This window comes from Ursus maritimus, unplaced genomic scaffold, assembly GCF_017311325.1.
Source record: "Ursus maritimus isolate PB19 unplaced genomic scaffold, ASM1731132v1 scaffold_32, whole genome shotgun sequence".
Taxonomy (NCBI): Eukaryota; Metazoa; Chordata; class Mammalia; order Carnivora; family Ursidae; genus Ursus; species Ursus maritimus.
The window spans coordinates 29,878,162-29,893,338 of NW_024425786.1; the positions used below are offsets into that span (position 1 = coordinate 29,878,162).

Below are 15,177 nucleotides of genomic sequence, written 5' to 3' on the forward strand. Positions count from 1 at the left end.
AGCCAGCCTTGTAGAAGAGCTGGGTCTAGCCGCCGGTGCTAGGCAGTAGCTCGGGTCAAGCTGATGTTGAATGGTATGCATATTTTAGAATTAGTTCATTTTTGTCACTTTTGTCAGTAGTTCTCATTAACTTGGGAAATTCTCCTTCTCTGTGCTCCCAGAGCAGTTCAGTCCCAATAGAACATCTACTGTATTATTTCTCTGTTTACTGTCATGTCATGTAGGCCCCGTGAGGACCAGGAACAGGATCTTCCTTAACATTTTTATCTTAATCGGCTGTCAGAGTGAATGGTCCATAATTGACACTTAATAAATATTTGTTGAAATAAATTGACAAACGAAAAGTGGTGGAAGAAGTAGAAGCAGTGTTTAGGGTAGTGGAGAAAGCAAGATTGGAAATGTCTGTGTGTAGAGCTAGAGGGAACCTGGGGGTTCTTAATAGCCAAGGTCGATTAAGAAGAATTGATTAGCTACACGTCTAAATAAGGACCAAGGGTAGATTTGGTTACTATGATCAAATGAAAATGTGTGCGGATAAGAACAGTGGCCTCAGAGAAGGGCAGGGTGAACTCTGGAACAGCTCTTGGTAATGGGAGATCCACGTCGTAGTTGTGTAGGTATCCAAAGTAGAGTAAAAGCAAAAGTTCTCAAAATGGAAAAGGCACACAAATTGTGCAGATAGGGTGACATTTGGGTCATTGTGATGAGTACTAAGACCGCCAGTTTTAGGAGTTAGGTGCTAAAGTCGTCAAGGGTTAGGAGAGATTGGGAGGTGGTTTGCCAAGATAGACTTCGGAATGGAGGAGGCCAGCTGACGGAAGTGGGACCGAGGAATACGGACTGGACTGATACCGCAGCCTACCAGCTGTGAGTCAGTGATAGTGGTTAGAAAAGTTTCTTCTCAATCTAGAAGGGCAGCATCTCCTTCTGGAGATACAGGTGTCTTTGTTCAGGCTGCTATAACAAAAATACTGTCGACCAGCTGGCTTATAAGCAGCAGAAATGTATTTCTCATAGTTCCGGAGACTGAGAAGTCCAAGAGCAAGGCACTACTGGCAGATTCGGTGTCTGGCGAGGTCCTGTTTTCTGGTTCGTAGTCCGCAGTCTTCTGGCTGTGTCTCCGCCTGGTGGAAGAGCAAGGGAGTTCTCTGGGGTCTCTTCTACAAGGGCACCGTTCCCATTCATGAGGGCTTCCCCCTCATGATTTAATCACCTCCAAGGCCCCACCTCTAAATGCCGTCACACTGGGTGTTAGGAAGGACACAAGCATTTAGCCTGTAGTACCAGGTCCCTATTAGTGTAGGGGAGAAGTGAAGCTTGTTTGAGGTCACTAGAGTTCTGCAGAGACACACAGATTTCAGTTCAATTGAAGAGATACAGGGAGGACAGCTCAAGGACAGTTTGTCACAATTGAACAGGAACTCGTGAGGGTGTGACAGACGAGGCTTGCTGAGCTGGTTTTCCTGGTGTCCTCGCAGTTTCACCACTGAAAGTACCACATCCCAGGAAATCTCTCGGTTTCTAGCACATGGGATGGTCAGCCACCCTAGTGGAGGATAGGGTCCGTATGTCTATGCACATTGTGTTGTTGGAGTGAGATTTTACAAGTGAAAGCAGATGCTAGTGGAGGCATGGTCAGGTGTGGATACCTTCAACAAGGAGGGAAAATGGAGGTGAGAGCAGGCCAAAGACTGGTAAGGCAAAAGAGCTTGCCACCCCCTCCACCAGGGAAAAAAGAAAAAAAAGTCAGGGCTGTGATGACTTAATAAAAAAGCAACTCAGGATACCACATGCTTACAAAGTTACCTTGCTGATGGGAATGCAAATTGGCGTAGTCCTGCTGGAAAATAGTTTGGCAGTTTCTTATAAAGCTTAGCATATACCATATGACCCAGCAGTCCCACACCTGTAGATTTACCCTGTAGAAATGAAAGCGTATGCTCATGAATGGAGGAGCTTGATTCGTTATTGTCCCAAACTGAAAACAATCGGAATGTTCTTCAGCGGTTGAATGGGTAAACACAGCGTAGTCTGTTGATAACGATGGAATACCACTCAGCAATAAAAAGGAGCAAACTACTGATAGACGTTACAGCGAAGATGGAGGTCTCAAGGGTATTATGCTGAGTGGGGAAAAAAAAAGCCAGTATCAAAAACTTACGTACTGTGTGATTCTATTCATACAACGTTCTAGAACAAGTAAAACTGGGATCAGATCAATGGTTGGCAGGAATTAGGGCTGGGGGCAGGGTGTGACTACAGAGGGGCAGCATGAACTCACCTTTCTGGGGGAATGGAACTGTTCGATTATCCTGATTACAGTGATAGTTACCCACATCTGTGCAGATGTTGAAACTCATAGAACTGTGTGTGTGCGCGCGCACACACACACACACACACAATGAGTTTAATTGTATATAGTGATGAAAATCTATAAAGATGAAATCAAAACAAAAAGTCCCAGAGCTCTGAGAACAGCCTCTGTTTTTTTTCCAGGTGAAACTAGTGAATATTCGCAACGATGACATCACGGATGGCAACCCCAAGCTGACCCTGGGCCTGATCTGGACCATTATTTTGCACTTCCAGGTAGGGCCTGTGAAGTTTGGGGTCACTGTTGCTTGGCTTGGACATTGCCTAGAGAGAGCTGGAAGCTGTACGGCCTTCCATGGGCCGAGCAGCTAGCCTTCGTTCTCTGTGCGTGGCCGAGAACAAGGGTGAGAGTAGGAGTGGCCTGGGGACAGAGCTGTTGTAGCCTAAGCCCAGAACTTCCTGCTCATTTGCATGCTGAAATGGGATTTGTCACTTGTCTGCGTGTTGGCAGTCAGGTTGTTAGAAGTCTGCTCAGCTGAGTCAAAACTGGCTCTTTGGGGACTCAGAGTGTGGAGGGTTTGATGCTTTAGAAGGGTGGAGTGAAGGCTTATAATCCTACTTTGATGTAGACTTTTCCTCATCTCTAATTATCTTAAAACAAGCCCGGTTAATTATAGCACCGCCTTCGTCGGTTTGGGCTTCTGTAGTGAAATACAGGCGCACCTCAGAGACATTGCCTGTTCACTTCCAGACCACCACAGCAAAGCAAGTCAGATGAATTTTCTGGTTTCTCAGTGCATATAAAAGTTATGTTTACACTACACTGTAGTCCATAAGTGTGCTGTAAATAGCATTAGATCTAAAAAAAACAGCGTACAGACCTTAATTTAAAAAATACCTATTGCTAAAAAATGCTGTCATCTCAGTTTTCGGTGAGTCATAATCACTGATCATACATCATCATAACAGATATAATGAAAGATCTTGAACTATTGGGAGAGTTACCAAAATGGGACCCAGATACGAGGTGAGCAAATGCTATTGGAAAAACGGCACGGAGAGACTTGCTTGACGCACGGTGGCCACAGACTTTCAGTTTGTAAAAAATGCAGTATCTTCCGAGTGCAGTACAGTGAAGTGAGGTGTGTCTGTGCCATGGATTAGGTGGCTTAACCAACAAATGCTTTTTTCTCAGGGTTCTGGAAGCTGGCAGTCTGAGATCAGGGTGCAGCATGGGAAGGTTCTTGGTGGGGGCCTGTTCCTGGTTAGCTCCTCACATGACCTTCCCTTGGTGCACGCATGCAGAGAAAGAGATCTCATGTCCCCGCATCCTTTTATAAGGGCATTCATCCCATTATAGGGGCTCTGCTCTCAAAACCTCATCTGAACCTAATCACTTCCCAAAGGCCTGTGCCTTCAAATCTATCACATTGTGGGGGGGGGCTTCAACACGAATTTTGAGGGGACACACACCTTCAGTCCATAGCAAGCACCTTAGGAGCTGGGTTTGTATATGTGCTTGTAAGCGCAAGTGTTGCTTCCATCATACTCAAGGGCGGTGGCATCTTGGTAGTGTTGACATGGTCACACCGCCTTCTTGTTGCTGCCCCCTTCCTAAGAGGGCAAATCCGTTTCAAGTCTGGATTGCTATTGGAAAAGAACAGCCTTATTTTTATAAAAAGACCGTTTTGAATCATTTTAGTCCAGCCAAACAAAGCTGTTTCTCAGACAGCTCTCCCACACACAATTGCTGTTTATGAGGCTGATAGATTCGAGGGAGCACTTCTTGAGCAGGTAAGAAAAGAAGGCTAATATAAATAACTCAAGGCTCTGACTCCAGGGGCTGAAGTGGCTGTGGTGTCCTAGTTGGGGCATTAGTGCCACCTGCTGGTTGTAAGGAGAACAGCAGGTGTCCCAGAATTCCGTTACCCAAGAAAATTCTGAGTTTGGGGCTTATTTCTTGGAGCTCTGGTTTGGAGGCAGTGCTGGCAATCTGGAAAATGTGGAAGTAACATGTGTTTTTGTGCAATCACAGGGTGTCTTCAGGCATGCTTTGGATATAGGGGTAACTAGGAACATGGACTTGGCAAGGGTGCATTAGCAGGGTGGGAACAAGCACTTTGCTGAGTTTTCGTGGAGGACTAGAGTTACCCCCGGAAACCATTATGAGCACAGGAGTTTTTTGTTTTTGTTTTTGTTTTGGGGGGTTTTTTTTGGTTGTTTGTTTGGTTGGTTTTTTTGAAGAAACTGTTTTGGTCATTTGTATTTTTGCCACAAACCTGTCCTCACTGTGAGTGCTGAGTGTTAGTCTCATAGGTGTGAGGTGAGAGGATGCTATCCACAGTGTGTCTGTTTACCCTGACTGCAGCTCAGTCTCTTTTTAAAAGGGAGACTCATGGACCAAGGAATAAAAACTGAATTGGTTCATCAACACTTTGCTGGGACAGAGGAGACAGGGGTAATGAAACTGTTCCTTTCCTGAACACCTCCATCAGGAAAATGCTTACTGTCTCTTTCTTTAAAAATTTCTTACATGGGGCGCCTGGGTAGTGCAGTCGTTAAGCAACTGCCTTCGGCTCAGGGCGTGATCCCGGGGTTATGGGATCGAGCCCCACATCAGGCTCCTCCGCTGGAAGCCTGCTTCTTCCTCTCTCACTCCCCCTGCTTGTGTTCCCTATCTGGCTGGCTGTCTCTCTGTCAAATAAATAAATAAAATCTTTTAAAAAAAATTTCTTACAAAAACTTTGAAACATTTAAAAGTAGAGAAAATAGTATGAAGAACTACCGTGTACCTATCACCTAGCTCAACAGTTCTTTACTCATGGCCAGTATTATTTCATCTTTATCCTAATCTACTCCTCAAACCCCAGTAGGTTATCTTGAAAGAAGTCCCAAACTTCATGTAATTTCATCTGTACATATGTGTATATCTCTGAAAGATATTCTTAATTTAAGCAAACTATTATAACACTGTAAAACTCAATAATTTCTTAAAATCATCAAATACCTGATTATTGTTCAGATTTTCTCAATTACCTCATTAAAAAAAAAAACAATTGGTTTCTTTGAATCAGAATCCCAACAAAGTCTACATATTGCATTAAATCGCTCCCCCCCCAACATTGCAGTTCATTGAGGAAATCAGGTCTTTTGTCCTTTAAGGTTTACAAAGATGCTGATAGCATCTCTGGGATATCCTCCATCCCTCTGTTGTATTGCTTATGAACTGGTGGTTTAGATCTGGACCTGAGGCTCAATCCCATTCAGGTTCCTTTTTGGGGGATGTGGAGGGCAAGGGTGGTGGTGTTGAGTTGTGTACGTCAATTGCTGCGTATCAGGAGGCACATGTGGGTCCAGGTGTTACCAGCCTGATCCGCCCATTCCTTATTAGCTGTTCACTGAATGGTAGTTAGCTGTTCACCTAACTACTGATCATCATGCTAGTTCTACCGTTTCATTAGAAGTTACAGAACGGTGCTACTCAAGTTCTTTCATTCCGTCTTCGTTATTTAGCTGGTGTACTTCTGTAAAGAAGAACTTCACCTCGTCAATTACCCTGAGAGGTATCTCCTATAGGAAAGGGGAGATCCAAAGAGCAATGCTCCCGTCTTTCCCTCTGTTTACCAGTTTTCAGCATAATTAATTGGGTCCCTAATATTCTCCAGAGATGACAATGAAAGTTTCTTTCCTCTTCTTTTTTTTTTTCTTAGTATCACTTATGACTTACGGGTTTTTAGCGGATGTAAAGGTGTCGCAATAAAATACCACTATCATTCTTCCTAATACTCAAATAACTTCAGCTTTGACCAACGAGAGCTTCCTAAAGTTGACTCTGAGTCCTTTGGCATGACTCCCTTGGTCCTTTTTGATAATCCTTAATTTCTTGTGATGAGACGTTCCAGACTCTTTTTATATATTTCCTGTCCAAGACTTGAAATTAGCAATTTCTCCAAGGAACTCTCATTCTGACCACAATCTGAACGCTGCTGGGTTGGTCGGTTTTTCTGTGGACAGAGCTAGGCAATGTGTGTATTTTTCTCTTTTAAAAAATCATGAATTTATATGGATAGATCTCATTCAAACATAAATTACAGAGTTTTTTAAAGCTTATTTGTTTATTTTTTAGTAATCTTTACACCTCATGTGGGGTTCGAACTTAGGACCCCAAGATCGGGAGTCACATGCTCTTCCAACAGAGCCAGCCAGGCGCCCCAAAATTATAGAGTTTTATTTAACTCATTTGACTTTATATCTCTTTTCCTCATGCTGACAATCTTGATTCTAACACTAACATACTACTTATTCCCTTTTCCGTACACACACATACATGTAGATGTCTGTGTAGTCACGTGTATATTACATGTAATGTATTTGAAATAAAACAACAATCTCAGTGTCATTATCCACAGTATGATTGCTGAGAAGTTTGGGATTTCTTTGCAGTTTTCTTTGTCCTTTGGTTATATCTCCTAAGGGTGTACAAATAATTATATTTTAAGGTCATTTGAAAAAAAATTTCTCTCTGTTTTGTGAAGCCATTAATTCAATACACAGTTAGGTTCATTTGTCTTTTTTTGCCTCCACAGTTTTAGGGATTGCTTTTTCCCCTTTCAGTTTTATTTCATGTTATATAGAACATCTGTGTTGTTCCAAAGGGACATTTTAAGAGTAAACATGAGGTATATTCAGAGAAGTCTGGCTTCCGTACCTGTCCTCTCTATCCTATATCTTTCCCTTCCATATTAGTTTCCTAACCGTTTTAAAACACCTTTTTGGTTGCCATTCTATTGTTTGTTTATTTTAGGAAAATGCATTCTTTTTTTTAAACGACTTTATTGAGGTATAATTTACATACCATAAAATCGACCCATATTCATTATACAATTCAATGATTTTTACGAGTTAAACAGCCATCACCATAATCCAATGTTAGAACATTTTCATCGTACCAGTAAGACCCTTCCTGCCCACTTACCATCATCCTTCATCCTCCTCCCCAGCCACAGACAACCACTCATTTATTTTCGGTCTCTATGGATTTGCCTGTTCTGGACTTTTCACATAAATGGGATCATGGAATATGTGCCCTTTTGTGTCTGGCCTCTTTCACTTCGCATTACAATTTTGAGGTTCATCTCTGTTGTAGATGTGTCAGTATTCTTTTCCTTTTTATTGCTGAGTACTCCTCTGTGCTATAGATACCCTATATATTTTGTTCATTCAGCAGTTGGACATTTGGGGTGTTTTCATTTTTTGGTTGTAATAAATAATGTTGATATGAATATGTGAGGACCAGTCTTTGTGTGGATGTATGTTTTTTTTCCCCTTGGATATATACCTTGGAAGGGAGTTGCTGGGTTGTATCGTAAGTTTATGTATAACTTTTTAAGAAACTGCCGCGCTGTCTTCCAGAGTGGTTATACCATTTTACGTTCCCGTCAGCAATCTGTGAGGGCTCTTACTTTTCCATATACTCGTCAAGATTTGTTACTGTCTGTCTTTTGATGACAGCCATCACAGTAGGTATGAAGTGGTGTCTTCTTGTGGTTTTAGTTTATAGGAAAATGTACTCTTTCCCTGAACTCCACAAACATATACCGAGAACCAGCTATGAGCAATATCCTAGGCAGAGTCTGCGGGAGATACAAAGTGAATCCGACACAGGCTGAGCCCAGGTTCAACTGAATAATTCACGGAAATGAGAAGAAATGCGCCATAGCATAACTTGATGGAGACTTAAAGAATCGGGGAGGTATGAGGCTGGGAGATGGAGCACAGTATGTACTCTGTAATTAGCAGCTATTGGGAGCAACTTGTTATAATTGTTAACGGACCTTAAAATTTCCATAGTTTCTGACTTAGCCTACTGTTCCCTGCCGTTCGTTACCAGTTTCACTAGGAGATAAAATACTTTTGGTTTCGTCTGTCTTCTGCACGCACATTGGCTACCTGCTTTTCTCTGTTCGCTGTTTCAGCCTAGCCGAACAACTGTTTTGTCTTCTTGCAGAGGGAAGCTCTGCTGTCAGAGGTCTTCTCAAATGCAACTGACTACAAATTCCTTTTCTTTGCTGTTCTTGCTGGCTTGGTGTTTGTCTGTATTAGCCAAGTGTTGGGGAGCATGGGGAGGGGTTCCCTGCCTGCAGAGGTTTTGGTTGGCTGATAAAGAGTTACATAGAGCCTCCACTATCCTTGTCTTGCTTAAGAGAGTTTGACGTGACTCTTGCTAGTTATGTATTATTGCGGTTTTCTAGGCTTTCATTACTGAGTATCTATTAGCTGTTCTCACCAAGGACACATGCTATATAAAGCCAAAGAGAAATGTAGAGTAGAGCTATCAAATGTTAGGGGATCAGTAAAATAGTCATTTTATTCTCTGTTATTGGTGCTAATGAAATATTTCTGATACAGCCAGCTTTCTTGCTCCCTCTGAACCCCCAAGTAAATACTGTCCCGAAGTTGATGCAGATCATTGCCATATATCATTCCCATACCACGAAGGTACAGACCTTTATGACAGATGAGGTAGTCATGAACAATATGTGCTGTTTTTATAGTTGACACAGATCCTATCTTCTATAGACCCTTTCTTTTTTATTTTTTTTAAAGATTTTATTTATTTATTAGAGAGAGAGAGTGAGCGAGCGAGAGAGAGAGAGAGAGCAATAGCCAGAGGGGAGAGGCAGAGGAAGCAGCAGACTCCCCGCTGAGCAGGGAGCCCGATGTGGGGCTCGATCCCAGCACCCCTGGGATCACGACCTGAGCCGAAGGCAGGTGCTTAACAGACTGAGCCACCCAGGTGCCCCTAAACTAAACTTTGTTTTTGAGGTTTATTGTGTAGATAAAAGAGGACCTGATTTGTGCGTCTTAACTGTTGATGTGGACTAAAACATGAGTGGAGCCCCTGCAGCTGTGTGACACAGCTGTTATTTGCAGTCTGTTACTTACCAGTATGAAGAAGGCATTCATTGCCACAGTGAACATCTGCGTACATGTGTCCTTATGCAAATAGGAAAGTGGGGTTTTGTTGTTGTTGTTTGGTTTTTGTTTTTGGTGGGTTTGTTTGTTTGTTTTTGGAAGTGGGTTTTTGGATAGATACCTGGATTGGAATTGCTGGGTTATACCCTTTCCTTTATTTTGCCAAATTACTCTCAGAAGCAGCGTGTGACGCACAGTGTTGGATAACACCTACTACTGCTTGAACGCTTGTTTATGTGTTGTCTGGATCCCTGCAGTAGGATGCCAAAACAATGGGTTTTGTCTCTTTTATTCTCTTCTTCGCCTGGCTTAGAACAGGTACTTAATAAATATTTATTAAGGGTGAATTGATATTTTATGAATTTGATCTCCTCAAAACCGTGGGGTAGGTAAACCAGATGGACAGACTGTGATGGACATTTTCCAGTGCTGGGTGTTCAGATGAGCAACGGAAACACTCCAGCTGACATTTTTGGATTACATTTTCTGATCCTAATAATAGGATTTCTTGTCTCTTCATTTTGTCCAAGCCTGTTTTAATGCTAGGATTTACAGTTTTTCAAAAAGATAAGTTCTTCAAAGTCAGAATCTGACAAAATTAGCTTTCCAACTCTCAAGTGTTTATTAAATACTAGGGTATGTCTAGCACTCTGAAATTTAAAAAAAATTCAGGGAGTTAAGGTGAAAAGTGGTTTTTAGCTGGTAGACGCGAAGTTTCCATTTTTGTGCACCTTATGGCACTTGGTACTTGGCATATAGATGAGGCACCATTGATGTTTGTGGAATGAGTGAATGAGCTCATTCACTCCGGCTGTCTCCATGGGAGAGCTGTGAGCAGTAAACAGTTAACTAGAAAAAACCAAAGCAGAAGACCTGCAGAATGTCTGTGCCCTAGTCACCCCTAATCAGCTGCTTTCCCAGAAGGCAGCAGGCCGTGTGTTCAGAGCTCAGGCGAGATGAGAAAAAGGTCCAGGGGGAGGTCTTGGTGATCAGAGTTAACTTACTTAGTGAAATAGTGGAAGCAGAGCCCATGTGGAGTAAAACAAGCCCCCGGGGCACCTTGCTGGCTCAGTCTGTGGAGTATGTGACTCTTTGTCTTCGGGTTGTAAGTTCGGGCCCCACGTTACGTGTAGAGATTGCTTAAAAATAAAATCTTAAAAAAGAAGAAGAAGAAGAAGAGAGAAGGAAAAGAAAAACAAGCACCCAAACTTTGGACCTTAGAAGGTATCTACTTTCCTTAGAGCCTAGTCAAGAGAGTATATTAAGACCCTAGTGGTGGTAGTAGAGGGTCTCCCATCTTGTGGCTTAAGTAACAAATGGGAAGCAAAGGGATTTACTATATAGGGGTTGTCTCATCAGCCCTCGCTCACCCCCCTTACACAGGTGGTAGTATCCAGGTAAGGAAACGGAACCACCTAGCAAGTTAGTTACTTAGCTACGAAGTTCCTAGAGCTGGGAATTTGAACCTAGGCCTACTTTACTGAAAGCCCTGCTCCTTCCCGAGGCCAGTTTTCCTCTGGAGCATAAGGAAATGAAGGCTTGATTTGTCCAACATATGCAAGAAGTTTAAAAAAGAAAAGGCTCCTGGAAATAAATATGCTAGGTTCCGTCAGGCCTCTCTGTCAGCAGCGGTCAGACCCAGCAGCTGTCTTGCTTGCCCCGGAGTTGATCAGTTTCAGGAATTTGGTATGCTTGTATTTCATGAATTTTATTCAAGATCTGGAAAGCTCCATAGTTCCAGTTCTCTTTGTTGGAAGAACGAAGGCCTGGTGCCTGCCTAGAGAATTATATTGTAATGTCAGGTTTTTTTGCTGATCGAATGATTTCTTGAAGTCTGACTGAGTTTCTCTCCCGTGCTAGTCTCCTTGTCTGGTTTCTTGCTATGGTTTATGATCACCACCAGGTGGTGCTGCAGCTTCGCACTCAGCGTTAGGGACCGGCCTGGGACAAACACCCACTGCGGTGGAGCCAGATGGGGGCAGGGTCTCAGGAGCAGTTGTGTAGGAGCTGTTGCCTTAGGGTCTCTTGTTGCTTTCCTTATGTGGAGGGCGTCCTTCAGGACTCCAGGAGAGGTTGAGCAGGGTTACGTAGAGCCAGGCCGGCTATGTCCCTCTGCTGTGTGTTCTGGATGCTCTTGGTATAGAATAAACAGTGGCAACAGGGAAGAAACACGTACAACCTCTTTCCACTCCATCCAGAGCCCCCTGGGTTGCGGTGTTGTCTCATCTGTCAGACACTGCACTAAAAATTGGGGTGGGCGAATCCCGTTGACGTGACAGGGTGATTTTTGAATCCAACTTTGAAGACTTTAATTCAGACTCTAATTCAGACTTCCTGCCCTACTGCAACTTGAGTAAAAACCATCTGGGCCTCATTTTAGCAACTTCCTCTTTTACTCCCAGTAGCCAGCCCAGTGTTATCTGTTTGAGCCCTTGGCCCACGTGAGTCTAGTTGACAATTCAGAACAGTAGGTATCTTCCTGTTTTACTTAATTGAGGACAGACTTATCCCTGCTGCAGTTGGAACGTAATATAACATGGGGTTGAAATGAAGTCTTTAAAAGGAGTTCACATACTGGCTTTGCCACTTACTTGCTGTGTGGCCCTGAGCAAATTATTCAGTTTTCTTAAATCTCTGTTTCTTCACCTGCAAAATAGTAATTTTGACCTCATATGGTTACCGAAGAATGAAATGAGGTAACGCATAGCTTAGCACGGTGCTTGGCACATAACGAATGCTGGAAAAAATGCTCGCCAGCGGCCTCAGTAATTACTGTTGAACGTTTGTGTCAACTGTTGTTCAGCAGAGGCGGAGCTTCTCTGTTTTATTTGGAAGCCGTATCCTTTTTTACGGAGCTTCCTTAACACAATCCTCCAAACCGATTTCCGAGTGTCTCCTCTGTGTCATTGGCTAGCAGAATTAGCAGATCTCTCTACTCTCCCTGTCTCTTTCTCTCTTCTGTCTTTCTCTTGGGCAAGGCGAGGAGGAGGGAAATAAATGCTGTAGGAGGCTAGGTCTTTAAAGCCTGTGTGTCCTGACTGTGAGGAGTACGCTCGGCTCTCTCTTCAGGTTATAATTTGAAATAATTATTTCTGACCTGAAAAATTTGAACATATATGTACATGGCTTGATATTCTCTTTTGAACATCCTGGCACAACAATTTGAAATCTCTTTCCTTTCAGAGTCTGGGGGCAGTGATACTGGCAGCATCCCCAGCCCTGGTTCTTGGTCCTTCCCTGCCCGGTTGGGAGCAGCAGGCTGGTTTGCTTTCCCCTCTTCCTCCTCCTCCTTCCTTCACGTTCCCTTCTTCCATGGCCTCTCTCCTTTCCCCTCGCTTTTCCCTTTACTCTTACACCCCACCCCCTCCTCCTCACCCTCCGTAGGTTCTCCCCTCCCCTGGTTTCTAGCTCCTTTTTGCTTTCTGTTTGTGTTTCTGAGGGCAGTGCTCCAATTACCTCATATTTGGAGAGAGGAAGCTGCAGCCAATCCGGTTTCTGTCTGCTTTTAGGTCAAGTGATTTCTGAACTGCAGTGAGATGCTTTGAATTTGTCTTGTTGCAGCTCCCAGCCTGTAAGATGGCTGTCTGAATCGGCAGCGGCTGGGAGAGACAGAGAGGCGGGGAGGGAGGGAGAAAGAATTGGAGGGATTGCCGGCATAGTGCACGTTTTTAAATGTGCATCGAATCCGATGAAGCCAACGTTGGAATTTCTCTGGGATACCAGGACCGGCTTAGCTGCGTTTTTGATGAGATTAGGAGAGGAAGGCGATGGGAAATTCACTGGGCTGTGTTAAGGAGCCGAAAGATTCACTAGCTATTCCTGACAAGGCTCCCATATCTCCTAAGAAAAGGGTTCGGTTCAAAAGGAAGTGGAGGGGGAAGAAAACCCCTACTCCAGAGGTATCTCATGAGGAAGAACCCTTGGAAGGAACCAGAGTCACTGAAGAGACGGAAACCCAACCGAAGTTAACAGTGAGTCTCCAGAAGGGGGAAGGAGCGGGAGGGGTAGAGTATCTCCCCCCAGACATTTCACTGCCTCGGAACTCGGCCCCCAGCGCAGGGGTGGGTGATCAGGGGATGATCGTGCAGGTGAAGGAGAGGTTCCAAGGGGAGATCCAGACGGCTCACCTTTTGTTAGAGAATGAGTCACCAGTTGCCGGAGGGGCCTGGGATTCCCTGGAAGAGGGGATGACTGTCATCGCTCACCTGCGTGATAACCCAGCGGAAAGCAACTGTGAGAAGTCAGTGAGCCAACTGGTGGAATTTCCGAGGACAGCCTCCTGCAGCAGCAGGGCTGTGCTGCTGCCTTTGCAAGGAGAGACTGCAGTGGGGAAAGGAGGGACTCCACTTGGACTTCGGAGCAGCACTTTGCCCAGGACAGACCACCCCACGGTCAGAGGGACTCAAGACTACCATTCAGAGGGCTGGCATGCGGGGGCAGGAACCATGGCTCTTTGCAGTGCCCCTCACACAGGTTCCTGGATTGCAGAACCTTCTGTTCCTTCATCCCTGCTGGACCAGTCGAGAGGCCATAAACGCACAGAATCCCCCCACGTGGGTCGAGTGCCCCCCCAGGGTCCCAGACTGCCTACTTCTCAGAGTGATTTATCCATCAGTGTCAGGACTGTGAGCATTTTGCCCTCGTCCTCTGGCTATGGCAGTGACGGGCCACATTTTCATGGGGTCCAGCCTAGAGACACAGAACCTGAAAAGAGCTCCACATCCTTCTCGGAAGAGGATGGCACCCTTTCTTTGGAGGCAAGTCACACCCCATTGTGGGGTCTGGAGGAGGTGGGTGGGCTTTGTTCACGCTTGGATTTCTGGCCCTCAAACTTACTAAAGTGGAGCGTGCTAAACAGTGAGGATCTCGGTACTTCTTCTCAAGCTTACCCGTGCCACGTACCAGGTTTGGCAAACAGAGTCTATTTCAGGTCTGCCCCTTGATGCTTGAAACCAAGTCTTTTGTTGTCTCTGGGGAATCCCTGATTCTGGGTAACCACGCAGCATAATTGCTCGAGCTATCTGGTAGGGTTATCTTTCAACGTGCAGTGCTAGGTAGCACTTAACTTTCTCAGGCAGGTCTGTTTATCAGCTTCCCTGCTACAGGAAGTTGTGGTGTAGTAGAAAGGACAACGGGAGGCCTGGCTACATCTCCTAAGTGAGTGTGGCAGGCATGGAGAGTGTTGAAGGGGTTCGGGGTGAGGCAGCTCTCACCGACGTGATTGTTCTTCCCTGGAGAGTGATGTTCTTACGAGCTGATGTAATCCTGCTCCTGCGGGGACACTGCTAATGACAACACCCATCCAGTATTCACCCAGGTGGAGAGGGCTGGTCCTCCTTTGGTTCCTAACTCCAGCATTAGAGGAGAGGCACACAGAATTATCTGGAGATTAATCCAGAGAGGGGGTTAGGGTGGTTTGACGGTTCAAGGCTAGAAAAAGTTTATGTTCTGATTGGACTTGTTCATGGCTTTAACAAGTTTTTGTTTGTGAGGTATATATACTGAGGCGTAGGTGGCCGTGGTGATGGTGGTGGGTGCTGTGAATGCTTTTAGGGTCTAGGAGCAGGTAGGCATTCAAGAGATCTGGACATCAAAGGGGAAAGAGGACCCAGCCCAGAGTCTGGCATGGAAATGTGTGATTGTGTGGGTGACCGAAGTTACAACTCAATGATTGAAGAACTTTTGTTGGCATGTCAGCTTCTGCAGCAGAAGCAATAAAAACTTTAGGAAATGAGAGCAGCAAAAGGTGGGGATGAAGTCGGGCATTTTCCTTGCTACGGCTGTGGCCAGCTGCCCTGGTATCTGCAGAGCAGGGATGTAGCCTATGCACGGTGCCCTGCTTATCACCTGACAGCATGAGGCCGAGTAGAGACACACTCTCTTTTGCTT

The 15,177-nt window shown here is 44.7% G+C and overlaps 1 protein-coding gene across 3 annotated transcripts in view; it reads left to right on the forward strand.

The window, feature by feature from the left end:
• The window catches only part of LOC121099800 (microtubule-actin cross-linking factor 1-like), a 71,838-nt gene that overhangs the window by 41,571 nt on the left and 15,090 nt on the right, over positions 1-15,177 (forward strand). For all 3 annotated transcript variants that reach the window (XM_040619307.1, XM_040619309.1, XM_040619308.1), the window contains exon 5: positions 2,497-2,589. In XM_040619307.1, coding sequence (XP_040475241.1) covers positions 2,497-2,589 — 93 coding nt within the window. The remainder of the gene's footprint in view (positions 1-2,496; positions 2,590-15,177) is intronic.